Source organism: Zootermopsis nevadensis, unplaced genomic scaffold (genome assembly GCF_977971745.1).
Source record: "Zootermopsis nevadensis isolate Lab colony 2312 unplaced genomic scaffold, Znev_1.0 Znev_ptg000010l, whole genome shotgun sequence".
Taxonomy (NCBI): domain Eukaryota; kingdom Metazoa; phylum Arthropoda; class Insecta; order Blattodea; family Termopsidae; genus Zootermopsis; species Zootermopsis nevadensis.
This window is the reverse complement of record NW_028259142.1, coordinates 8,120,772-8,137,541: the sequence shown is the minus strand read 5'-3', so window position 1 is coordinate 8,137,541 and position 16,770 is coordinate 8,120,772. Positions and strand designations below refer to the sequence as shown.

The 16,770-nt window shown below is 38.0% G+C and overlaps 1 protein-coding gene across 3 annotated transcripts; it reads right to left on the bottom strand.

Annotated features, from left to right (window-relative positions):
* Positions 1 to 763: 763 nt before the first annotated feature.
* Positions 764 to 16,339, bottom strand: LOC147874199 (fatty acyl-CoA reductase wat-like). Of its 3 annotated transcripts, none has more exons than XM_087346436.1 (9): positions 16,183 to 16,339; positions 11,149 to 11,360; positions 8,313 to 8,561; positions 7,805 to 7,950; positions 3,902 to 4,011; positions 2,929 to 3,124; positions 2,021 to 2,269; positions 1,657 to 1,914; positions 764 to 1,464 (listed from the first exon to the last, which is right to left on the bottom strand). In XM_087346436.1, the coding sequence occupies exons 1-9, from the start codon at positions 16,289 to 16,291 to the stop codon at positions 1,377 to 1,379; spliced, it is 1,617 nt and encodes a 538-aa protein (XP_087202562.1). In that variant the 5' UTR covers positions 16,292 to 16,339; the 3' UTR covers positions 764 to 1,376. The 3 variants fall into 3 exon arrangements, with proteins under 3 accessions (XP_087202562.1, XP_087202563.1, XP_087202564.1); XM_087346437.1 differs by having other exon boundaries at positions 2,021 to 2,266; XM_087346438.1 differs by having other exon boundaries at positions 11,149 to 11,345; positions 16,183 to 16,337.
* Positions 16,340 to 16,770: the final 431 nt, after the last annotated feature.

Here is a 16,770-nt window from a genome sequence, read left to right as displayed (position 1 = left end):
AAATTTTTAAAAATATATTCTTAAGTCATCAAATGCAGAACTACACTTGACCGTCTAAGGTAACCTAGGCAAAGCAAGTGATGATCCTATTATAATATAATTATGGAAATCACCAATTTCTTTCCCACGAGAAAACTTTCTACGATGCGTGACATGTAAACCAACTTTTTTTTGCTGGCTCCTCTACAATGGGTACCGGGGTCCTTTCCCGGGGGTAAAGCCGGCCGGGTTGTGATGTTGACCACTCACCCCCATCTAGTGCCGGGGTCAAGGAAGAGAGGAGCTATACCTCCACTCCCCCCAAACGCCTACATGGCGTATAGTGGGACAAACTTTACTTTTACATTAATTTTCTGATAATTATTGTAAGAAATACATTTTTAAAAGTTTATTTATTAAAATCTTACAATTATGTTTACTATACGTTTGTCATTTCGTTTCATAAGGGACTCTATCTATTGGCTACTTTAAGAAATTATGAATGAATTGCGTCGATCGTTATAGGGAATTTTCGTAAATCGCACGTTCTTAAACCGAGGGTTGCCTGTAAATGAGGAAATTACAGTCTTTTGAGATACCTGCGGAAGGCCTTGGAACATCAAACCATTTGCAAAGTAAATTTTCCTATAAAGAAGTAGCCTAAAATATTAGTATATTGAAAGTTGACATATGTGTGAATGTACTTGATCACTTCTCTGTTATGGCTCACAACTTCATCCCCTCAGAGTTCAACGTAACATAAGATATTATCCACAAACATGTCTTCAGAACACCAGTATATTTTAATTAATTGCGAAAAGTAATTTATAAGCTTATATGCTTACATGATGCTTAAATCTCTAAGTTAATACAATAAAACCACGTATATGACCTTCTCCATCGGAACGGCATTCATGAAATGGTCCCTCTTTGTCTGATTTTTGTCACAGATTAGTAAACATAGCAATTTTTATACAGCATTCCCTTCACTTTAAATACATGAAACACTTAAATATTCCAAGATATATTTAGGCACATAGTTATACAATTTCAGTTAAAAGCTTCATTCTTGTCCACCTAGACATCGAAACTGTATTTGATAGCCTATCAACGTTAAAGAAATACAGAGATTAAAGAAAAGAAAATTTATCTACTAAAAGTATTAATATTTATTGTTAGTGCTTGGCTGTTATTGGCATTATTTGGCTGTTGTCAAGCACTTAAATAAATGAATTGAATTGCAATATTTTTGCACATATTCTTAACAATGAAGTTTCTTCTTTACTTATTATATACCATACTAAGAATGAGCTGTGGGAGCTTCAGTGATCAAGTCAACTAGCTTATGGACTGTTCTTCTACAATGCCAGCTTGTCCTCAGCTTCTGCTCCATTCAATCAGAAGATGGAGGTAATGGCCAGCCAACACAGCCACAAAAGTATGAAGAAGAAAAAGAACTTCACACACTGATGGAGCCAGTACAGCCTGTAACATGCAAATAAAAATTTAATCTTCACAAACATAGCCTCCAATTTGACTCCCTAAAAACTTTTAGAGTTTTAATTATTTTCTAGCAGCTTTTAATTTCTTTATGTATACTCAAAATATATTAACATCTTTTAAAATTTTCAAGGAAATTGTCTGTGACACACATATTAAGGAAGAAAGGCAATATACCTGTATCTCTTCCTGATAGCTTCTGGGAGTGTCTTTGGGTCTTCCTTGAGCACAAATGTACGAATGCCCATGAGACCACGGCTCAAGTACAGATCCCAATTCAGGTTACTGATGTTAAAGTCAAATATCTTTTGGTCTTCTTCACTGAGATTTCTCCATACATTCATCATGTTCTGGTTAGAAAACGACCACTGTCTATTGCAGAAGAATGTAGTGATATCTAAAAGCTTGTGCATTTTCTTGTAAGTTCTCATCAACCTTGATCAAAAACAAATATACATTAATTGCTCTTCAGAATAAACATTCAATTCTGGGTCTAAAATTTCATCATATTTATTCCAATTCTAGTTACAATTCAACGCACCTGGGCTTTTGTTGCAAGACAAGCAGTGCAATGTCTCCTATTAGTGCCGGAATAAGGTGAATAAACAATGCATACACTTTGTAAAAGAAGCGTGTATGTATCTCGATGAGAGTCACCATCCACACTGCATTATCAAATGGTACCTGCCAGCTAAGCTTAATGTTCTTGTTCAAATAGTCACCCCAGCTTATCGGATTCTCGCTGGACGACACGTAATTGTATACAGGAATACCTTCAGTGCCTGACCTGCTGAAGTTAAGTAAAAAAATTAGCTTTTGTAAAAATTATTATCTTGCAAGACAACTATTTAATGAAGGTACATGAAAAGTAGTGTATATTTATGTATTCTTAATTTTGGTTCAAGATGTATTTAAAGTTGAGGTTGTATTTTATTGGGTAACAATTCGTGAATGTTATTTGTCCATTATCGGTGTAATGAGAAGTCATTGCTAGCAAAATGGAGAGAAAACGTTTACCGTTTCGGACCAATGTTGATAAACCAAGGAAGTACCGCAAATGGCTAGACATATACAGCATCCTTCAAAACAATCACTAAGAATTATAAATATATTACGACGTAGAAATTTTCACAACACATCAGCAGATTGTTCATTGCAGAAGAAAGAAGAAATCTTGTGCTGTGTAAGATTTGAGGTTTTTCACAATGGTGAGTATGAAGATTTCTGTCTTCTGGGTTGTTACGCTGTGTAGTACGGTAGATATTTACCAAAGTTTCATCACCCTGATGACGGAGTCAGTATGACCTCTGAAACGTTGGTTAACATCGACCAGACTACACAGCGCAACAACCCAGAAGACAGAAATCTTCAAATCTTGTGCTGTTGGTTGGACTGAGTTGATAAAGTGTCTGATTATAAATGATACTTGTGCCTTTATATAAGATTTACCTTCGCTGCTCATGAATGTGACAGGCAGAAGTCACGAGGGCATTAACTGCCATGTCACAGGGAACCATGTCCCCCACAACTTTTCCGTTGAAGTTTATGGCGCGAATCCACCCAAGAACCACACCAATCATTATTCCTGTCGGTCCATACCAATTGTCAATCCACCCCGGCAGAGGATCACTCCTAATACAGTAAACTAAAAGAAGAAATTATATATCATTAAACATTTACAGAAACAAAATCCAGCAAAGATGCTGCAAGGCAAATTTGCCTGCGTTCTGGAATATTACACTATATGTCTGGTAGATGTTGATCGATATTTCAGGGGAGTTTACTAACTCCACCATCAGGGTAAGAAGTAGTTAATTTATCTGCAATGATAGAAAGTATTTATCAATGGATCACATTATCTTATAAAAAAGCGGAATTTATTCTTATTGCTGTAAAGACCTCAATTTTGAGTGTATCAAGGAAGCTTTAATTCAAAAATACATCTGTTCCATCCAACAGAAGTTGAGATTGTTAGATTCGTAGCTTGAATTGTTCAAGCAAGTAACAGCTTGAAAATAATTTGTAGTAATTGTGTTCTTTTCTTATAGATGGAAATTGGATATAAAAATGAATTTTAGATAAATTTTTAGACAGTGAACTATATAGAGAAATGGGTTATTTCTGATAACAGTGCTGAAATCTTCACAGGCCAAGCCAATATGTAATAGCTAAAGAACTTATACACTGTAAATATTCTCTAGAAATCTTTTTATTATTTTCTGTAGAAAAGCAGTCTGTGTTTGTTTTCTTCGTGTATCCTAAATGTCCTGCTCACCAGAATATTAATAATACTTACAGATCTCCTGTCTGTGTAATTATTTTCATTCCATTGAAAGTAAGTCCGCCTAGATCACAGAATTAGTCACTGTATTATTCATCCATTAAACAACAGGACTTATCCTGTGTTATAAATTCAACTCACTGACGGAGGGTCTAAATACTCCAACGGGAAGATCCTTGCTAACGGTCCTCACTATATCTTCAGCTATTGCTTTTGTGTAAGTGTATGTGTTCGGCCAATCACCCAAAAGCCTGTGGAAATGATAGCAGGAAGCAAATTATTCAGAGCTGTATAATTTAAAACATAACCACGAGGCTTAAAGATTAATCAAACACTATTAATATTAGCCCATTATAAAAAAAGGGGGAAAATGTTTTTCCTGAATGAGTATATTCCTTCTCATCAACTTATTATTGAAGACTTCTTATTCCTTTGGTAGGCAAATAATCTCAGACTATATCTTATAACATACGTGAATATAATTTTTATTTTCATTTTAATGGCTTAAATCACAGTGCCGCCTGCATGTCTCCTGTTTTACATTACATTGTCAACAAACGGAGATTACTTTTCCAATCAGCAATAACGAATTCATCTTTTTATAGGAGACACAATGTAATCATTTCCTTTATAGTAGAAAATAAAGTTCTTAAAATTATTTAGATGAGCTTTGTGTATTAAAGCATAGGTCATCATGTAATAATATGATATAAATTATGAATGATAAACTTTAATTATTATACTTCATGTTTCGGTAAATGAGAAAGATTTCCCTTTAATTAATAACATCAATGTGTGGCCTAATGACTGCTTAATTACTCCGTTTTTTGGGAGGCTCAGCTCTAACCAAATTTATTCCCCGGATGACCCCTTTCTTTCTGCAGCTAGTTCACGGGTTTTGCCTATGGATGCAATGCCCTCTGATGCTTCTGGAGGTGATGATGGGGTGTGTGGAGGAGGCGCCTCTTCCTGTTTAGTCGACCATCTCTCATAGGGGTTTCAGTAGAGAAATGCCTTGTGATGACGAACTTGATATTTTTTATCAAAATGTGCGTGGCCTCAGGACTAAATCATCTGTAATTTATGATAATGTGTGCTCTTTTGGATTTAAAATTATTTGCCTAACCGAAACCTGCTTAAACGATTCATTTGCTACCCATAATTCTTTCCCTGAAACTTACATAGTTCACCGTGCGAACAGAGTCTATGGCTCCATTTTACGTGGCGGTGGAGCATTAATCGCTATCTCCGACTTAGTTATGGGAGTCAAGCGTCGTGTCGATCTCGAATTATGTGAAGAAAGTGTATGGGTTTAGACTGCAATGTGTGATGGTCATAATTTACTTAGTGGTAATCACTATTTTCGCCCGACACAAAGGATGATGAGTTAATTAATTATTTCAGCTTTTTAGAAAAATTCTTAGATACTTTTAACTTTCGAATCTTGTTGCTTGGAGACTTTAATGTCTCTGGTTTCGATTGGAACTGCAGTTTGTCATCCGCAAATTGTTATTATTATGCCAATTTGAAAGGAGATATGATGTACCCCTCCATTTGTTTCCTTGGCTTAAGTCAATACAATCACTCATATGACGGCATCTACTTAATTAACCTTGTTTTTTTTCAAATTTTGCAGATATTACTGTTAATCCCGCTGAATATGGCATTGTTCAGCCGGATCACTACCATCCTCCGTAATCATAGATCGTGTAGTGCCTTCGCGTAGTTCCAAACAATCCACTAATATTCCTTTTAAAAGATACACCGTTGGCGACTACCTAATGTAATATGAGCCCTTATCCAATCATGACTGGACTCCTTTGTATAATGAAACTTGCGTTGATGCTGCTGTTACTAGGCTAAATATCGCCGTATCCGAAACCATGGATTTAGCTATCACGTCCGGAATAATTAATAAAAGTCAGTATCCCTCTTGGTTTTCTGCCAAACTTAAATTTTATATCACAAAGAAAGAGTATTTTATAGACGTTTTAAGAAATCTAAGACTCAGTATTTTTATAATATATTTTCTTCGTACCGTAAACTTGAGAAAACTACTATAAAGTTCGACAGACTTGCATAGCTCAAATTTATTGACGGAAACATTAAATCAAATCGTAAGCATTTTTGGAAATATGTATCTAATTTTAGGGAGAAAGACGCTGCTTTGTTGCAATTAGAAGTAGACGGTGCTCTTATAACTGCACCGTATGAAATTGCCAATACTTTTTCCAAACATTTTCAATCTACACATACAAATTCTTGTTCTGAGATTTTCTCTCCATCAGTTCCACTTTGGAAGTGTCACCTTTATTTTCTGTCTCGGACATTGATGTTCATAATGCTATAAAGCTTTTGAGGCCATCAAAACCTGTTGGACTTGATGGTATACCAAGTTCTATTATTAAGGGCTGTTCTGAAAAACTTTGTTCTTATTATTAAATTTATTCTTTATCTTAGCCTTTCTCAACAATAATTTCCCACTTTGTGGAAGCAAGCAGCTATTGTCCCAGTTTTCAAAAGAGGTAAAACTGCTGTTGTTAGAAACTATAGACCTATTACCATGATTAATAATTTCTCGAAAGTATTTGAAATTATTGTACATGACCGAGTTTCTAATTATTTTAAGTCGAAATTAAACCCTTCTCAACATGGTTTTACTAAATACAAATCCACCACTTCTAATGTGGTTACGTTTTTGGACTTTGTTACCCCTTTACTTTGTTCCCGGTCTCAAGCTGAAGCCGTTTATTTTGATTTTAGCAGTGCCTTTGAAGTTGTTTCGCGTGCCTTACTTTTGCACAAACTTGGTGACTATGGACTATCTACTGGTTATGTGAATTGGTTCTGTAGTTACCTAACCAGCAGACATTCGCAAGTACGTTATTCTGAAGCTTTGTCACTTCATTTTGAAATATTGTCCGGTGTCTCTCAAGGATTTGTATTAGGGCCTTTGTGGTTCAATGTGTTCATTAATGATTTGTGTAATGTCATTAAATTTTCGAATTACCTGCTTTTTGCGGATTACATAAAAAAAAATCGGGCACTTAAAGTCTCCTCATGATTGCTTTTTACTTCAAAAGGACATTGACTCCTTATGTGTCTGGTGCGCATCCAACCACAGGAAGCGTAATGTTAGTAAAACTAATGTTATTTCATTTACTAGGAAAACCAACAGGTTTTGTTTTGAGTACCAGCTTTGTGGATCCCGCATTAATCGTACGGATACTATTAAAGTTTTGGGAATCATCCTTGATTCTAAACTGCATTTTCACCACCATGTTAACTTTGTATCTTCTCAAGTTTTGAAGTTATTGGGTCTTATTCGTGCCATAACGTTTTCTTTTTCAACCTCGGACAGTCTTTATATGTTATATTTTAGCCTAATAAGATCTAAGCTTGAATATGAATCAGTTGCATGGAATTCTTTAACTTCTCCTGACACTTGTAAGCTTGAACGCATACAGAGTAAGTTCTTATCCTTGTGTTAAAATCGTTTCTTTCCTCATTCCCATTATCATTAAGCCAATGCCTTAGAACACCTACATTTTCACACTCTTGGCACTAGGAGGAGTCACCTAGACGCCCTGTTTCTTATTAACGTATATGGAGGATATAAATTTTGTCCCTCCTTAATCGAGACTGTTGGTGTACGTGTCCCATTTGGTAATTTTAGATATTTTACTGTTGGCCCAGCATGCAAAGTTTGTCCATCTGCTAGATGCGCATCAGATGCGAATATTCCGTGCAATGACTTTTACATCTTTAATAACCATGTTCTTACTCTTAGGCATATCCTAAAGTAGATGGCATTGTTTCATCTATAAATAATACTGTTCTATTGCTTTGTTTTAATTATTAACCTGTCTGTTTGCTAGGAATTTACTGTATTACGGAAACCTCGCTTAATGACTCTATATTAAGTTATAATATTGTTCATTTCACCACTGCAACAAACTTGCCTCACATCACTATTTACCCATTTGAAATTCTTATAGAGAAAATTCTAAAGTCAGGACAGAAACGACTCTTCACCCTACTCACTTGGGAGTAATGGTGGTCAAAGTGTTGTCGTCGAGAATTTCGATTAACTGAACAATCTTCTCGCCAGTGATAGGCGGGTCGTAGAACTCCTCGTCGATGCATGTGCGTTGGCAGTGACTGAACGCGGTGGATACATGAACCACCACCTACAGGAAGAATGCAATTCATGTAAGAAGGAAAATGTGTTTCAAATAATCTTCACAGAGCCATCCCGAAACAACAAATTCTCACAAAAATATATGAGGTTTCGTTGCATAATTTGTTCTGGACTTTACCATCGGTAGCTTATGTTTCCAGGTGCGTCTTTAACACTTCTTCCTTCCCCATATTTCTAAAGTAACTTTTCTGCTGTATAAGACTTTCTAAGACTTATTCAAACGTGAAGATCAAAAATGGTACCGAGTACAATTGCTATGCACATTTAGAGAAGCCTAATAACGCTTTTTACAGACAATCTCGAATACAGACAGATGTAGTGATTTAGGTAAAGAAAACTTATTGCACTGACCTTGATGTTCGAACAGTCTTGACATAACAGTAGAACCTCTCGAGTGCCAACCACGTTGATTGCTGTGGCGATTTGCAGCTTCTCGTCGAATCGAACAGTGGCTGCCATGTGGAACACAATGTGCACATGCTCCACAATGCGCTCTCTGTCGGCAGGACTCAAACCCAGATCTGGCTTTGAGCAGTCGCCTTCCACAGTAAGGACTTTCTCTCTGAAGTCAGGCTGTTCTTCTTTCAACTTTTTGAACAGCTGCAATAATTCTGAGATGCTTTTCTCGTTTACAAAGAAGTGCAAAGTGTTTTTGGAAGCGACCGGAGTTAAAGGAATAACAACACTGGTAAACACGTAAAATGTTATGAAAACGAAGCTAACCAATCTTGACTAATTTTAGACTGCTGAACACGAAAATAACATTAAAATTTGTCGGTTGGCTCCTGTTATCGAATTGCGGTTGGGGTCTCCTATTAGCGAGTTACTTTTAGAACGTGATCAACAATAGTCGTCCCGCTCTGCATTATGTGATAAGTTATTGCTGCCTCAAATACACCTTCAACTCCTGCAGTATTCCTCGAATCCGACCAGGTTCTGGGTGATTTGTTCTCAGTTAACGGTCCTTTGCGGGATTCCTACTTCTTGCGCAGTATTTGCGTTGTGTAAGATTAATATTCCCCGCAATTGTGTGAATAGTCCGGATAACTTCTGTTAAGTATGTGAAGAAGTCACGTTTGCTTCAAGAAAGTGTACGTTAACTAAGCCATAAAAAACGCTTACGAATTGTACTTTGGGTGTAAAGTAGGTGATCAGGACAAGAACTGGGATCCACACATATGCTGCACTACGTGTTCATCAAAACTCAACGCGTTGGTGAATCGTAAAGGACGTTTTCTGTCTTTCGCAGTGCCCATGTGATGGAGGGAGCCAAGAAATCACATCACAGACTCTTACGTCCGTGTTGTGCCTCCTATTCGAAAAGGGGTGATAATTAACTAAAAGTGGACAGTGACGTACCCAAATACACCATCTGCAATTCTCCCCGTCCCTCACAGTGAACTACTAACTATTCCTGAATCACCAGAAAGTTTTTCTGTAGACTCTGATGAAGATGAAGACACTGATAATGTTCATGCTGAGCTTGATATACACTAAGAAGTATAGCAATCGTCAATGTCAAAGGATCCACCATTTTGTACTAACCTCTATCCTTCTGTACCACATAAGATCACAGAAAGTGAGCTTAATGGCCTCATGAGGGATCTCGAACTGCCGAAGAAGAAGGCAGAGCTTTTGGCCTCAAGGCTAGAACAGTGATATCTTCTATATCATTCTGTGAAAGTGACAATATTTCTTATTCGAAATAAAGACTGTGATAAATTATATCAAACAGAAGATGAACTCACTGACTTCTTATGGGAAGCTGGGGTGCAACATATCATTTAAGGTACATTTCTTGCACTCACATTTGGATTTCTTTCCGTCAAACTGTGATTCTGTCAGCGGCGAACATGGTGAGCGCTTCCGTCAAGATATCTCAGCGATGGAACAAAGATACGAAAGGAAATGGAGTGCCGCCATGTTAGTCGATTATTGTTGGATGGTGGAAAGGGATGCTCCAATAGCTAAATACTAGCGAAAGGCGAACAGGCGACGTGTTTGACAAAGATATGTTCGTAGCTTTAACTTTGTTGCCATATGACTAAAAAATACATTGTATAAATATAAGGTATAAGGTATTGGCGGTACCCCAGTTAACATATGGATGTGAATATTGGTCCCTAACCCACACAGGTAAGCGGAAGATTAAGACCAGTGAAATGAGATTTTTATGAAGTGTTGTTGGCTAGAAATTATTAGATGAAGAAGCGAAGATATACGAAACGAACAAAATATATTTAATCTCAATGAAAGAATTCAACAACAAAACAGAACTGGTACGAACACATAACAAGCATGGAGTCTGATATGTTGCCAAGGAAACTTTTAGTTTAGAGACCGACCGATAGTAGAAATGTTAGAAGACCGAGGATAATGCGGATAGAAGACATACAGAAAACAATCCTTGAAGTCGAAACAGGCCGCAGGTCTAAACCGTTAAGTTGAAGAAGTATAAATAAAACAAACTAGTTTTTCTTCGAAAACAGGAACCAATCTGTCAATTTAAGCACTGTTTAAGTGTTTAGTACTCCAGAATCTATAAAGTAAACTTACTTTCATGCCTATAAAGTGAAATTACCCAAAATTTGTTGCACAGTGTAGTCAGTTGTAGGTTAATTGCGTCCAGCATATTGCAGAACAGCTCAATGAAGCGAGCTTAAGCATCACGCTCAAATCGAATAGTGGAACTCAAGTTCAATGTCACTCCCGCCACTGCAGTTAATTTGTGCAATGAGGAGTTACTTCTTCATTCGCTTTGTTTCTCTGACAAATACATTTCTTCCTCGAGCTCCATTTTCATACTGATGGATGGTGCCACAAACGTTCGCGCGTTGTCGCTTGCAGTACTGCCGACCAATATCGCCCGACTGTCAATTCGCCTGAATAGGCGTAGAGTGTCCCCGCAGCGTAAGACATACAAAACTGTTGCTGTATAAAAGCGCAGAAATTAAATCGAAATAGAACATGCATGAAATCGGCTCAAAAAACTACCAAACGCGTTTAAAAATTCCAAATTTGTTACGATGGAACTCGTTCATAGAAAGAGTCGAAAGACTCATTTTCACAAAGTCAAATTTCCTTCTTTCTATGCACAGAATGCACCCCTAAAACTGACCCGACGTGCTTCAGAAACACCTTGTGTATTCGCTGACATTAAAAGTGTTAAAATTCAATTCCCACTCACCGGGTCCTGGAATAGTTCCTGCATCCTTAATCTCAAGTTCTTCCCATTCTTGGCTCGGACCAGCAGGTAGATGCTTCTGAGATGTATGCATGACCGGAGCAGTTTCTCCACCAGAACTTTGCCCATGAAGCCAGTTCCACCCGTGATCAGAACATTGGCTCCCCGGTAGAACTCCTGGATCGTGGTGCCCCTGTTTTCTGACAAGTGCATCCCTGAAGTAATACACGTAATTAAGACACGAATTAAGAACTTCGTAGCATTTCTTAAGCAATATTTATTGGGAGAGACATAGTTTTCGGAAATTCCATACAACGGACATTCAGAGTTTTAATCTAAATTTGAAACTTCAGTTTCGAAACGATGTCTTTAATTCTAGCTCATTCTTTGTCACTCATATTTCCAGACTTCAGCTTTAATCCGCGATTTCCGTACTGGAGCAGTTCGAGGCGTTTAGCGTCATTTCCCTCGAGTTTTGTGCGAATTCATTCGGGCTATTAGTGTCGTTTCCATTTTATCTTATTCCCTCCCCCAAATTAGCCGTATTTATCGCAAAGTGCTGAAAGTGGTTCGCGATTCGAGCCTAGTGTCGCAGCCTAGAAACATTAAAATCAGTCTGCTTTTGTTACTTGATATGCTGAAATCTCTGTGGCTGTAGAAGCACACCCTCTCTTCAAGTTTTGATTAGGATGGAAATAGATCAAGGGGAAATTAATCTCCAATATGGCCAGTCTTGGAAGAAACATTTCCGTACAAATGTACCCACTCTTTATAAAAGAGAAGGTTAATTAAATTTAAACTTAAATTTCATTAACTTATTAAATCCACAGCCTTAGTAATTATTTCTAACATAAAGAGCACGTCACTGCAAAATATGAGAATGGCCTAGATTCACTCTGGACGGCCAAATATATACAGCCTTTCTTTGTTCAAGGTGTCTCAGTGATTGTAGTGGCGTGTGTTTAAACCTAAACTATACTTTCTAAACTTTTTATTCTTTACACCCGCAGCGATTTAACATGATTATTAATCACCAATTACCCTGTGCACCCGACGTCGTTAATGCTAGGTCTGACACAAAATAACGAGACTGATGCTGTAACTCTTTTTATATAAAAAATGACAAAAATTAACATTGATCGCCCACGAAATAGTTCCCTTCGGATTTGGCACAAAGCTGCATACGATGTTGCCACTGTTGAAAGAAGTGCTGTAGATCATTATCTGCATGGCTTCTCAGTAGTTCCGTCGCTTTTGACTGCACCGCTTAAAATGGGTCCATTTGAGCACGGATTTAATCTTGGGGAAGAAAAATAAGTCACAGAAAGTCAGATCTAGTGAATAGAAGGGGTGGTTAAGTTAATTTATGTTCGTATTTGTTAAAAACTGCTCCACAAAGCTGTGTGGGATGACGCGTTATCTTGGTGCGAAAACCACCCGTTTGTCCACAACTCAGGTCGTTTAATTCTCAGTCGTTCGTGCAATTTTGTAAAGATGTCGATGTAATATTGCTGATTTACCGTCTGGACCCGGGGAACACACTCTGCTGTTCTCTTGATATAAATGAAATTGATGTGCGTAAACGAACATGCAGCTCATCATCCTCCACACATTCCCTGCTCCCCAAAAATCGTTTGTGCCATTCGAACACATGTGCAAGAAACATAAAATCATCACCGTAAGCCTCAGGTAATAAATGAAACCTCTCCGTCGCAGTGTTCCTACGTTTAACTAGAAACATAATGTTAACGCGTTGTTCAAATTTAAGATCTGACATTTTTCTATCGAGCGTAAAAACACGTCTGGACAGAAACACTCCCACTGATGCTGAATGAAGCGATCAAGTTTAAACTTGAATCACTTGCAGAGGACACATCAAGGTCAATTAGAGTTTGTTTATTATACCCTCACATTTATTGTTTGCCTCGTTATTGTTGTTGTAGTGTGTGTTGGTATGTTCCGATATTCTCTTAACAACGCATCTTTTGTATGAATGTATGTACAATATGGTTCTGTTAGATAGTTCTTAAGTAAAATTTTTTGAATCACAATAAAGAAAACGGCCATTTATAAACGTACAAGAAATTAACACAATATTAGAGACAGTTGCACTGTTCTGTAAACAATTTTAGCTGCAACTGCTGTGAGCACTTGGCGGTGAGACATGTAATTCCTGTCGGGAGTGGCGGTTGCGTTTAACTTTATTATTGGACAAATTGTATTTCATTGAACAAAATTGTAAAAATAAACAATTCTAATCCTGCTTTCTTGTCTTCTTATAGTTGACTAACAACCTAAATGGCTTGGGGAACCCAAAGGTTTATATTCGAATTAACCAAAGCCCTCCGCCGAACCCAGTCTTGTGCCAGCTGAATCCAATCTCTTTCGTCTTTCGGTAAATCGTAAAATTTAAAACAATATAAGCAGAGCAGCGGTAGAATTTGAACCAATGACTCTCCCCATTATTTCTGTCTTTCCACAATTTTCTGTCTGTAATTCAGTTCCAGATTCTATTTCTATCGCGAAGTATGTAAAGTGAATTTAAAATTATTTAAATCATAAATAATCAGAAACTTGGAACATACGATCAACACTATATGGCACACGAAGGTCAATTATCGTGTTTAAAAGACTCCGCCATTTATTTTTGTCCTAAATCAGGCGAAACCAGTCCTTACCATCCCGTCATAGTTCGCTGATATTTATTTTAATATTATTCTCCCACAGACGTCTTCATTCAACCAGCCATCTCTTTCCTACTGGCTTGCCCACCAAAACTCTGTATGCATTAGGGGAGCTCAGGGAAGAACAGGGAACTTAGTATTTGGAGGCATGTGGAAGGTTCAATAATAAAGACAAACACATGGAGGAAACTTGTGCGAATTTATTGTCTATTTGAAACTTATAATGAGATACTATTTTAGTTGTAATTTGCCCCATTTTGCCCCGTGTCCGGGGCAAGATGGGTTATGGTTGATATATGTTTGAAAAAGTTGTAAGAAGACACAGATTTTCTAATAATTATGACATAGGATATAAAAATTATTTAGCATACAATATAAAATGTCGAATCTTTATACATTTGAAATCTACGTAGGCTTAATACAGACGGCACACATGCTCACGTCTTTATTATCGTGACTACCATCAAATGCACATGAGTTGTGGATTTCTTTCAAGCAAGACGAATATCTTATACAAGGTGCGATCGGAAAGTTTAAAGACTGCGCCTATAAAAACCCGTACACTTACCTAAGTTATTAAATTCATCCATCACCCTCGAAGTAGTTCCCCTGGGAGTGAACACAATGATCCCAGCGCCGCTGCCAAGCCTGGAAGCATCCCTGGAAATCTTTCTTTGTCAGCCTGTCAAGCACCATCTGCGATTCTGCCTGAATCTCTTCTATCGTCTCAAATCTCCTTCCCTTTAGCTGAATTTTCATCGTTGGGAAGAGGAAGAAGTCACACGGAGCTAAATCCGGCGAATAAGGAGGGTGCGGGATGACGGCAATGGTGTTTGAGGCCAAAAACTGCCGAACTTTGAGGGCGGTGTGCGCTGGCGAGTTTTCATGATGCGTCGCATGTGGAGTTCTTCTTTTAGAATCAGCTGACAGGTCCCATAGCCTATCCCAACAATGTCGCACAAGTCGTTGATGGTACGACGTTGACCTTCGTGAATGGCCTGCCGAATCTTCGTAACATTTTCGGGCGTTGTGCTCGAAGATGGTCGTCCAGAACGCTCGTCATCATCGACAGAGTTTCGGCCATTTTTAAAACGTAAATGCCACACAAAGGTTTGTGCACGACCCATTGCGGACTCCCCAAATGCTTGCTTTAACTTTTCATAGGTTTCCGTAGCCGTTTTGGCGAGTCTTTGGCAAAATTTGATTTGTTCATGAAAATCCGCCATTCCGAAATCGCAGGAGGGTCGGTGTAATGAACTACCAAAACGCCCGTAACTAAGAAACAAATGCTAATTCGATGATGCCGACTGGCACACTAATTCACTATGAATGTAGGCCGCACCCCGCGGCCCGTCGCAATGTCTCTACCCGTATACAGGACAGCACAACACAGAAAACGCGGACAAACATCCATGGCTTGAGTGGGATTCGAACCCACGGTGCCAGCGACCAAGCGGCACAAGGCCTACGCCTCAGACCGCGCGGCCACTGCGAACCCCACATAACTCTACTCAGATTATAATGATATTGACAACGGGTTATGTCAGAATGAGTAATAACACATGTTGTATAATAGCATTTAACTGTTTAACTCAAAACTGTAGGCAGCAGGTATGCATTGGCGATTAGTTACGTAAACAATACTAGATTTAAGAAGAATGATAAAATACACGAATTCATCCATCCCCTCGCCAACTATTATGACCATCCTAACACACATTCATTGGTAGTGACTACTCATCGTGTGGAAGATCAACGAAGTAGCTGTGTTCCAGTCCAAGGAGTGGATTTTTAGAAAAGAAATACAAAAACTTTGAAGAAACTATCCCCATAATTTATAATCCAAGTCGAATAGGTATACACTCAAGCACATTTGTACACTTTAACCGGGTAATCCATAGAATAATTGAGAGGTCGTGATGTGTAGAATAAAGCATTTTCTATACTTCTTGCAAAGAGTCAAAATGAATTTGAAAGATTAGGAATTTTGGTTGCAATATGTTAAGTTATATTGTGGGTAGTATCGAATTGTTACACTTACAGACTTTCCTATGTAATATATAAAAACCACAGCTCCACTCTACACACTTTATGATCTCAGTTAGTTATTCTACAGATTATCTACAAAATGTGAAAAATGTGTTGACTCTAACTGATCTAGATTATGGTAGGTTCTCATAACTCGTTGTTTTTGTTTTAATGCCCGTAGAAAGAGTTACTTGAAGGATTAAGTAGGTATTTTAAAATGCAACGCGTAAATCTTATCGTTATATTCTTTGCTTAAACCACTTGGTCAATTCTATGGCATGAGGATCACGACTTGTTTATTCTATAGCTCACAATGGACACTTACTTTTGCTGCTTCGTGATGAAGAAATTTTTTCACAAGAGGCTGGACCACGCACTTCGGACATTATTTGATTAGACACAGCGCAATTCAAAATGTTGCTCACCATTTCCATTTGTCTCACCTTGAGGGTCTACACTGAAGTGTGCCATGTAGCAGGTGTTTTGAATAGAGGGCAACAGTCCACAGACAAGGTAAAAAACCTTGCTAGGAATTCGATGTACGCGCATGCGCAGGATTTCGCGGAGAGTGACGACCCATCCTAAAAGCATAAGTTCCACAACCACTGAACGATTAACAGACAACAGGCTTTCATGTGTTCTAATGGGTACAGCTTTAAGATTACCTCACAGTGGCCCAGTGATCTAATCTAGAATATTATCGCAACACCCACAGAAAATATTAGAGTTTGAAAATTAAAGTATACAAAACAATAATCTTGCCCGTTGTTTTGTATGGGTGCGAAACATGGTCTCTCACTCAGAGGGAGGAACACAGATTTCAGGTGTTTGAGAATCGGGTGTTGAGGAGGATATTTGGGCCTAAGAGAGAAGACGATGGGGCGTGGAGAAAACTGCACAATGACGAGCTTAA

Coding starts and splice junctions, on each gene's coding strand:
- LOC147874199 (XM_087346436.1), bottom strand. CDS start 16,291: ATGGAAATGGTGAGCAACATTTTGAATTGCGCTGTGTCTAATCAAATA. Junction 4,012..7,804: donor TTGACCACCATTACTCCCAA/GTGAGTAGGGTG, acceptor TCATTTCCACAG/GCTTTTGGGTGATTGGCCGA. Junction 1,465..1,656: donor GCTATCAGGAAGAGATACAG/GTATATTGCCTT, acceptor TGCATGTTACAG/GCTGTACTGGCTCCATCAGT.